Source organism: Cutaneotrichosporon cavernicola, assembly GCF_030864355.1.
Source record: "Cutaneotrichosporon cavernicola HIS019 DNA, chromosome: 2".
Lineage (NCBI taxonomy): Eukaryota > Fungi > Basidiomycota > Tremellomycetes > Trichosporonales > Trichosporonaceae > Cutaneotrichosporon > Cutaneotrichosporon cavernicola.
This window is the reverse complement of record NC_083394.1, coordinates 2,875,230-2,886,504: the sequence shown is the minus strand read 5'-3', so window position 1 is coordinate 2,886,504 and position 11,275 is coordinate 2,875,230. Positions and strand designations below refer to the sequence as shown.

At 59.1% G+C, this 11,275-nt stretch overlaps 6 protein-coding genes across 6 annotated transcripts; 3 read left to right on the top strand and 3 right to left on the bottom strand.

Moving 5' to 3' along the window:
* Window positions 1-2,139: 2,139 nt before the first annotated feature.
* CcaverHIS019_0211120 (uncharacterized protein) lies at window positions 2,140-2,385 on the top strand (the record flags this gene model as incomplete). The annotated part of the gene is made up of 1 exon (XM_060598198.1): window positions 2,140-2,385. One exon carries the CDS (start codon window positions 2,140-2,142, stop codon window positions 2,383-2,385), a length of 246 nt encoding a protein of 81 aa, XP_060455016.1.
* A 190-nt stretch (window positions 2,386-2,575) lies between these two features.
* Window positions 2,576-3,842, bottom strand: CcaverHIS019_0211110 (uncharacterized protein; the record flags this gene model as incomplete). Its single annotated transcript, XM_060598197.1, has 5 exons — window positions 2,576-2,742; window positions 2,839-3,140; window positions 3,217-3,281; window positions 3,415-3,587; window positions 3,656-3,842. The coding sequence occupies 5 exons, from the start codon at window positions 3,840-3,842 to the stop codon at window positions 2,576-2,578; spliced, it is 894 nt and encodes a 297-aa protein (XP_060455015.1).
* Window positions 3,843-4,100: 258 nt separating this feature from the next.
* CcaverHIS019_0211100 (uncharacterized protein) lies at window positions 4,101-5,638 on the bottom strand (the record flags this gene model as incomplete). Its single annotated transcript, XM_060598196.1, has 10 exons — window positions 4,101-4,267; window positions 4,303-4,317; window positions 4,358-4,371; window positions 4,411-4,602; window positions 4,637-4,842; window positions 4,882-5,106; window positions 5,151-5,238; window positions 5,347-5,435; window positions 5,474-5,526; window positions 5,569-5,638. 10 exons carry the CDS (start codon window positions 5,636-5,638, stop codon window positions 4,101-4,103), a joined length of 1,119 nt encoding a protein of 372 aa, XP_060455014.1.
* A 208-nt stretch (window positions 5,639-5,846) lies between these two features.
* Window positions 5,847-6,409, top strand: CcaverHIS019_0211090 (uncharacterized protein; the record flags this gene model as incomplete). Its single annotated transcript, XM_060598195.1, has 3 exons — window positions 5,847-6,237; window positions 6,269-6,370; window positions 6,402-6,409. 3 exons carry the CDS (start codon window positions 5,847-5,849, stop codon window positions 6,407-6,409), a joined length of 501 nt encoding a protein of 166 aa, XP_060455013.1.
* Window positions 6,410-6,462: 53 nt separating this feature from the next.
* On the bottom strand, window positions 6,463-7,781 carry CcaverHIS019_0211080 (uncharacterized protein; the record flags this gene model as incomplete). The annotated part of the gene is made up of 5 exons (XM_060598194.1): window positions 6,463-6,476; window positions 6,511-6,832; window positions 6,875-7,226; window positions 7,257-7,608; window positions 7,643-7,781. The coding sequence occupies 5 exons, from the start codon at window positions 7,779-7,781 to the stop codon at window positions 6,463-6,465; spliced, it is 1,179 nt and encodes a 392-aa protein (XP_060455012.1).
* A 1,043-nt stretch (window positions 7,782-8,824) lies between these two features.
* Window positions 8,825-11,080, top strand: CcaverHIS019_0211070 (uncharacterized protein; the record flags this gene model as incomplete). The annotated part of the gene is made up of 4 exons (XM_060598193.1): window positions 8,825-9,632; window positions 9,675-10,504; window positions 10,637-10,681; window positions 10,712-11,080. 4 exons carry the CDS (start codon window positions 8,825-8,827, stop codon window positions 11,078-11,080), a joined length of 2,052 nt encoding a protein of 683 aa, XP_060455011.1.
* Between the last annotated feature and the right edge of the window lie 195 nt (window positions 11,081-11,275).

Here is an 11,275-nt window from a genome sequence, read left to right as displayed (position 1 = left end):
GCCGAAGCGATGGCCCGTGCAATGAGCGCCCTAGACCCCGTGCGAGCGCCATGATTCAGCCATGCTCACTCACCCCTTGTATACCTGGGTACAGGGTGACTTGGGCTCAATCTTACCCAATCTCATTGCTTGTCTCCGACTGCTTCATCTCTCTGGCCGGTGGTTTCGTATCAAACCTAGCGTTTCGGTGCTTAGGTGCCATGTGCTTTGGTCGTGTCAGGAGATGGACAAAAGGCAAAACAGGGCCAAGCATCTAAAGGTACGACCCGAGCACAGAGCTCTGGTGGCAGCGATGACGTTGGCCAGCTGGCCAGAACCGACTAGTGGTGGCTTGACCACCCACCCTACCAAGGTACCCACTGTAGGTATGCCCACATCTCAATACTGGTCATCATCGCCTAGTACATTGTATCTACCCCAACTCGAGCTGAGATTACCAGGAGCGAGGACCCCCTCCAAATTCATCCACACCAAGCCATTCGAGGCCTCCTGGACAGTGGGAAACTACCTATTTGATGGGGTCATGACTACCCTCAGACCCAATCTCCCTCACCTCACCAAATCACACCAAAGGGTGCAAGCCACCACTGGCGGCTAAATCGCCGTCTCCAACTATGTAGAGAGCTGGAGCGACCCTCCACCTCATCCAACAGCCAAGGCGGGAAAGCGTAGCCAGGATTGTGTACAAAGACTGGTGGAGAGTGACATGTCCAGGCTGTTTGGGGAGCTCAGCATGGTGCCGAGTCAGAGAGGTTGGTGGTAATCGAGCGGGGCGCAGGAGCGGAGAAGCGCTGATGGAAATCGATGCAGCTTTGGCACTTTGAATGTGCATGGTGTATGCACATTGTGGACTGCTTGCTGTCTGTTATTTGTCAGTGTGCCCGCGCGTCGGCCCGGCCCGGTGCTTGGCAAACTCAATGACGCAGCCAAGATGAGGTGGACGACCTCCACCAAGCCACCAACCACAGCATTGTCCTTTGCGCCTTCTTTCCACCCGTCGTCTCGTCATCACTTGCCTCCTCGATCCCCTCTTCTTTCACCTCTCCACTCCTTCTCACGCCTCTGGCCGCGGCCTCACCTCACCTGTCGTCCTCACCGCAAACCAACTCCCTCTTCCTCCCTTTCTTCCTCCCTCTCCTCTTAACCCAACCCCTTCCCCCCCGCCCCCCCCCCCCCCGACCCCAACCACCCGCAATGCCCTCAACACTCCTAATAACCGGCCCTCGCGGAATCGGCAAAACCTCCACATCTCGCGCCGTCTCCTCCCTGCTCTCCACCCGCGGAACGCCCCACGCAGTAATTGACCTAGACGACATCCGCGCCCTCTCACCACCCCACCCCTCAGATCCCCAAAATAACAACCTGGCCATAGCCAACCTCACCTCAGTCTGCTCAAACTACCGACAAGCAGGGGCAGAAGTCATCGTCCTCGCAACCGCCATTAGTCGCGACATCTTACCCCTCCTAGCCGCAGCTACTGGGGTTGAGGAAGGGGACATGGCGGTCGTCAGGCTCGTTGCGCCCGAGGAGATCTTGAGGATTCGGAGAGAGGCGAGAGAGGGAAGAGAGGTGACATGGAAGGGAGTAACGGAGCAGGTGGATATTGGGGCAGCTGTTAGTGCTGATGCGCCGCTGGTCGATGTGGCTGCCCGGGCACTGCGCGAACTCGAGGAGCTCTAAGATCAGAGGCATTATCTCGCCCTGCCGGAACATCTCCGACCCGGTCCCCGACCTTACGCCTACGCACTCTCCACACCATGCAAACCATTCGTCTCCGCCCTGCTACACGGAGCTCCACGATCCACCATTCCTCCTTCCACCAGCACATTCCTCGTGCGCCGTGTCCAGATAAGATGTGCACCGATATTCGCGTCGACAGTCCCACACTCCACGGCTACGTCGCTCCACATTCGTCACGGGACGCGACGGCACGAACGAGTGGGGCTCGGCGCTGCTGTATATAGACTCGCCGAGCGTTCCCACGGACTCCAGTTCATCATCCTTCCAACTCTTCTCCACCTCCTTCCCCAGCCGCCACTACTTCCACTTCCATCAAGCCTGCGACTGCCTTCCAAGTAGAAACACCAGCGCGTTCCAAACAGACCCACCACAACCTACCACCAACTCCTTCTCCTCCTCATGAACCAGCACCACCCCGTCCACTCCCAGAGCATGGACGCGTCGTCGATTGACGCCGCGTCCCAGGAGGCCGAGCATGTAGGGCGGATGAACAACGACCACACGCCGGATGAGGCGCGCATGAACGAACCGCTCGCTGCCCCTGCCGCGCGCCACCATTTGGCGGGCCAGAAGGGCCTCGCGGTGCCGAAGCGCTTCCCGGACTTTAGCAGGACGCCGGACCTGTTCCGGCAGACCCCCGTGTAGTGGCGGGAGGAGTTGAAGTGGACAACCTGAGGACGAGATCGTCATGCCCAAGAGACGAGGTGTGTTGACCGATGCGTTGCGTTTCGGCGTGGGAGGGAGTAGTCAAGAGCACAACATCATGATAGGACACATGCACAGATGAGGAGTCACCAACAGCACGGAATACTATACATACCCTCTAAGCTCTAACCTACTTCTTCTTCAGTAGGCCTTTCTGTAGCCACTTGGGCATCTTGACCTCGCCCGCCTTGCGCGTGAGTTTCTTGACAGGCTCGGGCGCCTCCTTGACAGCAGGAGGCGGCAAAGGCGCAGCCTTGGCGCGGAGCTCGTCCTTGAGGGGCGCGGGATAGTCCGAGGCTGGGGTCAGCAAATACGATGGGCCTGGAGCTGGCCACTGGGAGACGGGGGCGCTCACTAGCGCGGGGCAGAGGCGGCAGTCACTCAGACACTCACAGTTCATCGCCGCATCCTCCCACCGCACAAGCAGTACGCTCTGCGGCACCAGTTCGAGCTCGCTCAGGCTCTCCTTCCCGCCACTCCCACCCTGGATGCCCGCGGCATTAGGTCCACGCTGCGGCCCATTGTGGGACTGGACGACGCGCGAGCGCATGGCGGGATTGATGTGCTTGGGGACTGGGGGCTGAGGGACGGGCCGCTCGGGGAAGGTCGTGCGTGGAGGCTGGTAGAAGGTGAATGGCTTGGTCGCGGCGTCGGGCGAGAGCGACTCGCGCACGAAGGCATACACAGGCTGGATACTGGGGTCAGCGTGCGCGGGGTAGGCGAGCAGCTTGCTCAATTCAATTAATTCAGTCGCAACGGAAAGAGACTCACGCGGAAGACGAGGGGAAGACACTCTGGATCTGCGTGCCGTCCGAGAACTTGACACGGATCGTTGCCTGCCGTCAGCTACAATCACGAAAGCAGCCGGATCCCCAGGCCCTAGGGGGGAGGGGGAAATGGTTATGTGGCTGTTTGGGGAGAGAAAAGGGAGAAGAGGGGGAGAGGAGGGAGGAGGGTATTGGCACTCACGTTAGGCCACTTCTCAGCCTTACGCTTCTCAGCCGCTGCGCGCTCCGCATCCCGGTGCTTGGCGGTAAGCAGCGGCGCCTCGTTCAACTGCTTCGACCGCCCGAGGATCATCGAATGGTAATCCTGCACGTCCGATATGGTCGGTTCGTAGAACGACGCGTCGGGCTCCTCGGCTGGGATCAGTTAAGATTCTGGTGAAGGAAGCTGAGTCGAGGAAGCCGGAGTCGGGGATAAGGCTCACGCTTCGAGGACGCGTCGGCTGGGCGGAAGACTTGTACATTGGAGGAAGAAGCAGTTGGGACCGACGCGGGCGCGTCGGGTGGCGTGGCCGAGGCTTGGGAGGTGACTTGAGGGGTAGGTGGGGAGGCGGGGATTGGTGCGGCGCCAGACGGCGCGCTGTCTGGTGGTGGTGGTGGTGGTGTGCTCATGACTACACTACCGTCGACCTGTTTGGGATGAAGGAGAATAGAATGAGAGAAGGTGGGAGATGGGATGAACAATCAGAGAAAGACTGATGATGACACGGTATGCCAACCGCTGAGCGAGCGCAGTGCGGGGCCTAATTTTTACGTAAACTCCCGATTGTGTCAACAACCCTTCACCAGTTGCACTCGAGCTCTAGCATGTATGGATCTAAGGTCTGTAGATTGGCCCAACGCTCTACAGCTAGCTTTGACCAGTTAACCCTACGCCTCCTTCGCTGACCTCATGCGCTCGTTCTTGAACGCCCAGTCGACGGCCAGCTCGACGTCGTCACAGATCGCCGTGGGGATGTGGCTTGGTTCCCCGCCCTGGTACACCCCGGTGCGGAGTAGAATCGAGTCCCACCCAAAGTTATTGGCGCCCCAGATGTCTGTCGTCAGTTTCAATAACATCGAGACAACTGACCAGATAGCGGGTTGTCTTAAACGGGCGTCAGTATCTCGCGCTGCTAGTAGCTTACCGCCTATCATGTATCTGCCATTAGCTTGTCCCAGAGCCAAAAGAGCTACGCACACGTTCAAGTCCTGGTCTGCCCCTCGCAGTTCCTTGACGCGTCGCCGGAGCATCGAGTCCGCAAACTCGTACGTCAGGCGGTGGGGCTTACCGATCTGCGTAAATGGCAGATCTAACCCGGTTGTCGCCTTGTACACCGCGCTGACGGAAAGGGAGAACGCGCCCATCCCCAGGCGCACGACGGGGTAGTCACTGGTGTCAGCTGACCGAACCAGCTTGAGCTCACGACTTCCACTCCAGGTCGGGGTTGGAGAAGAAGAGCGGGATCTCCCCGCCAGGCTTCTGGATGTGCCTGTCCTCACGGACAGTGCCCAGTAACCCGCCTTCAGACTGCATGAGCTCGTTGATGATCGTCAAGTCGCGGCCCCAGTCGTAGCTGTCGTGGAGGACGAAGATCGCACTGACGGGGGTGGTTGTGAAGTTGATGTCGTGCTGGGGTCAGCTGAGGCCCAACCAAGTGGCCAGACTTACGCGGACGAGTTCCTCGTCGGCAGGCCCAAACTTGTACCGATCCCAGATGGTGCGGTTCCAGTGCAGGATGTCATGAGGAAGGACCGCCTTGCGCAGGCCGTATGATTCAGCGACCTTACGCGCTGCGTCCTTCGGGCCACCGATGCAGAGGACGACCTTGTCCGCGAACTGAGCCATGGCGGGCTTGAGCGGCGTGTGGCTTTGCACGAGCTGGTTTTCGTTAAGCTGTGGTTAGTAGAGTTCATCGCGTTAAGCTAGAGTGGACACACCTCGACGCCGAGATCCCGCGAGAGGAGTTTGACTCGTTCAGAGTCGACCACGCCACCGCCATTCGTCATGAGGAGGAAGGGTACTGGTCTGGTGTGGTGTTAGTGGCTGTTGTGAGGCAGATGCAATTCAACTAGTTGACTTTAGCCGCTGCTATATCCGTCATTTAGCTGCCTGCAGCTGCCCTATCTGACTCACCGTGGCAACCGCCCGTCCTCCCCAGTAAGCATCTTCATGACCCGCTTAGCCTGCGGAAGCACAAACTTCCCCTGCTTGAGTACTCCGTCCTGCTATCAGCTCGGTACACGTGCCGCATCAGACGAACAATATCAAAAGCAAAAGCCAGCTTGTCGGGGAAGGGTGCGTTGTTGGAGTTGGCTGGCGTTAGTTGGTGGTATGGGTATGGAGCGTTCAACTAACTGCTGAGGGCGCGCCGCCCAAGAAATCCCGCGGGGCGACCGAAGCGGAGAGCCATCGAGCGCGCGAGCATGGTTTCGCTATAGATAAGAGAGAGTAGGTGGACAAGTGAGGAGAGGGTAGGAGAAAGACGGAAACGTCGGGCATCTCTAGAGAGGCTACTCACCAGGCACGAATCCGGGACCCCGCCGGGATCTAATCTTTGGCAAAGATTGGCCACCCACCAACTCTGGTTCTCTATCAACAACTCCGGCCACGACCACGAGCACGACCACGACATCATGAGCGACAAGAAGGACAAGGGCAAGAAGAAGGCCGTGGTCGTCGACGCGGGGGAAATCGACGACATTTTCGCTGCCCCCAAAGCTGTCAAGAGCAAGGCCAAGGGGAAGAAGCGCGATGAGGGACGGAAGGTAGAGGAGGCAGCGAAGCGGAGCGAGATGAAGGACAAGGTCAAGAAATCTAAGAAGAGCGGAGAAAAGCCGAACAAGAAGGAGAAGGAGAACAAGACCCAGCAATCAAGTGTCGTGGAAGAAGTCGTTGACCCCTCCGTCGCTGTCGTTGCCGCTTTGGATCGGGCGAAGGAGGCTCGCGCTGGGAACGCAGGGAAACGCGACCGGACCGAGGTCGAGCAAGACCGGTTGTGGCGTGATAGTCGCGGTGACGGCGACCGTAAGTTGATCATCATCAGACCTGACAGCAGGCCAGCGCACGGAAGAAGGATACCTCATTTTCAAGGAGGCCGAGCTCGGCATCGACCCCGAAGTTGGCGGCACACCCCTCTGCCCCTTCGACTGCGACTGCTGTGCGTTCCACCGCGATAATGCTGACCCCAGGCTTTTAATTGTACAAACGTGCCTATACCTATATGTACTCCTACATCCCTCGAGTTTTGGTTCACGTAACCATGTCTGCCGTCAGCTCTGTCATTTTCTGAGAGCTCACAGAAGTAGTCGTCGACGAGCGGGAGGTATCCGCCGATGAGGTCGCCTGCGAGAGAGATGAGAGGAATGCGACCAAGGAAGTTGATGAAGCCCACAACCTTGGGACGTGTCCAGCCGATCCACATTGGGCCCTGGAGGAAGAAGTGGGAGGCAATGCGACGGTCAGCGTGCGCATAGTGCTCGGCGAGGAGGATCGAGTCGCTGGCAGGAACGCGAAGGCGACGGGCGAGAATTTGCATCGCGATCGGGATGGCGAAGGGCCACAGGTTGCGCGACAGTGTCGGTAGGGACGCGGGGTGGTACCGTGCGCGGTTGGGGGCGCGCTGATGTCAGCTTCAAGTCCGGCGTAAACAGCTGACACTCACCGATGCACGGACAAGGAGGAGGACTTGGACGAGGATGGCCGTCGCGCTGAGGAGCTCGCTGGCCATCTCGCTCCCCGTGCCGAGCTCGGGCACTAGCATGAGCGGGTGCTCCAGGTACTGCTCGGGCAGCGCGCCGATGAGAGGGTAGAGGTGGTTCCTGAGGGGTGCGCGCGTTGCCACAGCACCAAGAACCTCATGGCGCTCATTGTCACCCTTCTTCTTCTCGCCTGAAGAGGAGCGGGGAAGGAGCTTGTCCTGCGGGACGGAGGCAAAGTCGAACTCGCGCTTCGGTGTCGGCGGGTCGAGCACGGGCCGCCTCGTGATGGCAATTATGAGAAGGCGGAGGATGGTTCTGTATCAGCACAATCTTGGATGGACACACTTGATGCTCTCGATGGACATGACGACCTTCCAGCGGACGCGGTCGCCTAGGCGCCGCTTAGCGACCATCTCACTTAGCAGCTCAATGTACGTGATCGTCGTGAGGGCACGGCTCGCGCGGCGGTAGGTCCCACTCCGCTCGCTCCAGTAACGGGTGTATCGTGCGTGTTCACTGGGTGCAGGGAGGATAGGCGAGAGGCGGGGGACGGGGGGAAAGCCAGGCTGGCGGACGGTACTGGGCCCGCCGGCGGCCTCGGAAGCGAACGGGTGGGGCGGGAGCGAGAGAGCAGCCGGAATGCGCTTCTCTAGCAGCCGGTCGTGCACGCTGCTCACCACCGAGAGTAGGGCGTATACTGTTTGTCAGTGGGCAAGTGGTGGCGTACTCACGGCCCTCTGAGGCAATGTCGGCGTCGGCAAAGCGGCCAGGGAGGAACCAGGTGACATTGCGGATGGCGCTCTCGACCGTGTTGACGGTGCTGACGTTGTCGAGGAGGAGCTGCTCATAAGCCTGTACAAGTTGGCTCATTGTAACGAGTGTCGGTGTTTAAGAAGAGTATGACAATGGGAGGAGTAGTTGGTAGTTGGTGGATCACCGATACCGATGCGTGGGTGTCCACCACATGTCCGGCTGGTGTTGCCGGTCTAACATGGGAAGGCCTTTTGATCCCGTCATAGCCGGTACATGGTGAGAATACCTCGGTTCTGGTGGTAGATTGTAACCTCTTATCCGGATCTTCCTGTTTACTTTGCAATCCAAGCATCAGCGAGGAGAGAGGAGACACTGAGACACTCCTAAGATCCCAACATCTTACGCTAACTGCGTAGGTCTAGTCTAGTCATAACTTGTCCGATCGCCAATCATAACCAGGTCGTAGGCTGGCTAGAACGTTAGTCGGGGCGCGACCAATGTCCAATGTCCATCCAATTGTAAGACAGTAAGCCTGTCCGACCGACTCTTATAGCTTAAAGTTCAAGTTGAGCTCACCATTTGAGCATCAGAGCATGTCGACGACTACAAACTCAAGTAGACTCAAAGTTGATAAAGTTGACAAAGGAGAGGAAGCCTGTTGAATGACTTTGCTGGAACGGCCCAAGGGAAGGTCTCAGGCGTGCCTTTAAACATGATGGATGAACAGAAGTAAGTACCTGTCGGTTCAAAACAGTCACCCCGCACTGTATCATATCTGCCTTTGCTCGCACTTGAACCCATCAACATTGAGTATTCACCATTCAACTGTCAACTTGTCAACCAGACTAGTGTATGTGTAGCGAATGGTGAGTGACTCAAAATTGTGCGCGTCACCATCTTGGCGCTGTGGCGCACATATCAATGAGCACTGTCCCTGACACTCCCCGCGCCCCTCTCCACTCTCCCAACGCCCAACGCCCATCGTCCATCCTCAATCCTCAATCCTCATCTTTGCTCCACCCTTACATCCTCATCCTTGTTGTCCGTCGACGCCCACGCCCACGCGCGCGACTGTGCTACGCGTCGACGCGACCGACCGACCGCTCAATCCTACCTCCGTCTCTTGTGCTACCACCATCAACAACCCTAACCTTACCGCCATGGCAATCCCTTACGGCGCGGGGCAGCGCAGCTCGCACTTTGAAAGCGCGCAAGAGGCCAACGACATCTACAACCTGTACGGCCGTGATAGCTGGGCGTCGGCGTCCGACTCGCACCACGTGCTCCCACACCAGGCGCGAGACATGGCCGGCGACCATGAAGAGCTCGAGGAGCTCGACGCGAGCCAGTATTCGGACGCCGACGATGATGTGTACGTGACACCCCGGCCGTTCGATACGGGCGACTACGTCTCGGTTCCGCTTCAGCAGCAGCAGTCGCACGACCAGTGGAACTTGGCGCGACCCTCGACCGCACAGGACTTTACGCGGCAGGACGACGAGTGGAGCGTTGGCGGACATTCGGAGGCCCCGCAGCATCCACCGGCGCAGGGCATCGCGGTTGGACAGGCGCTCACCCATGATTATGCGCATCCTGCGGAACGGCATATCGTGCCTCACCAGCTTGCGCAGACTTGGACGCCGGAGCCAGTTGATCCCGACAGACGCGGGAGCCGCACCACACCGCCCCGCACCCCTGATGTAGTGGTGCACCAGTCTCCCGATCCTCCAGAGGAACGGCGTTCCTCTTCCGCCATACCCCTGCGCTTACGCGTGGACAACTCGCCACAGACACCACCCGCGTTATCACCCACCGAATCTACGTCGCCGATACACCCCAGCATAGCGCGGATCGCAGCGACCCCGCGCAACGGCTCGGCAGTGAACAGCCTCGCGGCGTCGAACTCGTCCCTCGTCTCATCACAGTACCCTGGCGAAGAGACTGATGCGTTCCACGTGCGCTCTACGTGTGAGTTCAGTTGTATATTGATATCTGAGGAGCTGACATCAGACGCACGACTCGAGGTCGAGGGCGTATACGGCGACGGCTGGGACGAAGGCGTCGAGCGCACACGCGGTGGCATTGGGGCTGGCTCGCGTGTGACCACGACCTGGGCCGCGTCGAGCCTCATGACAGACCAGGAGCTCAAGTTCCTCAAAAGCCTGGATCGGTACGGCTTCGTGGACGCCGACACCAAGACGAGATCGGAGCACCGGCTCGTGCGTGTACCAGCTGCGCGCTTCAAGTCCCACCCAAAAGTGACCGCGAAGAGCGCTGGCGAGGTCAAGGTTGGACCTGCAAAGGGGCCGCCACCCTCGCCGCCTATCGTGCCAGCGGGAGGACCTAGCCGCGCCGACGAAACGCGGCACAGGAAGAGGGAAGCCGAGCGCGTCGGTAAGTGGATGGCGATGATGAGTGTTGCGGACCGAGACGAGGGGCGGAACGTGATCGGCTGGCGATGGAGTTCGACCGAGGGGGGGAAGCACACCACACGTATATGGAAGGGCATCCCAGACCGATGGCGTATGGCGGCGTGGTGGACACTGGCCGAGGCTGCCGCCGACCGAGCGCGACGGAACGGCGAGCGTGTACCGATACACAACGCGCTTGAGGCCGACTACAATATGCGCAAGGACCTGCCTAGCACGAATGACGTGCAGATCGACCTCGACGTGCCCCGTACAATCTCGGGACATGCTCTGTTCCGCACGCGCTTCGGCCATGGGCAGCGCGCCCTCTTCCACGTCTTGCACGCATTCTCCCAATCTTGCGGGACATGTGGATACTGCCAGGGCATGGGGAGTGTGGCCGCAACCCTGCTATGCTACTTTGAGCCGGAGGTGAGCCCACTCTTTCGATCCATCTAACCTTTGCGCACATACTCGCTCATGGTACGCCTGCACGACCTATACGACTTACATGGGATGTTTGCGCCCGGCTTCCCCGGTCTCCTCGAGACATTCTACGTCCAGGAACGCCTAATGGAATCGATCATGCCAGACGTATACGCGAGCTTTGTGAGTCGTCCTCTGACAAAACTAATACAGAAACGGAACATGATCTCGTCATCAGCCTGGGGCGCCAAGATCTACATCACGCTCTTCGTCAATGTCGTCCCCTTCAATGTCCAACTCCGCCTCTGGGACGCCCTCTTCCTCGACGGCATCGACGTCATAATTATTGGTGTTATGGCCTTGTTGTGGGCGTTCCGGCGTGAACTCGCCCACCCTTCGGCCGACTTTGAGAGTATCCTCTCCTTGCTCAGCAGCTACTATGTGCCCGAGGACGACGACGCCATGCTCGAGTGGATGCGCCGGTTGCTGTGGCAGTCCGGGGTGCGCGAAATGCTCATGCACTGGCGGCGCGAGTGGCGTAAAAAGGTCGAACAGGGAGTTAGTGAGGACGCGCTGCTGTAGCGAGCGAATTGGTGAGCGAGTGAGGATTTGATATGAGAGAGGGGAGGAGGGCTGGTCCTGCGGCGGAGGAGGTGCATCGCATTTACAAAAGCGGCCTGTCCGTGTTGCCTGGTTATAATATGCATAAGACGTTGCATTGGCGTATAGCGGCAGTGGCAGTGGTAGTGGCTGGGCGGGCGGCGGCAGTGGCAGTGG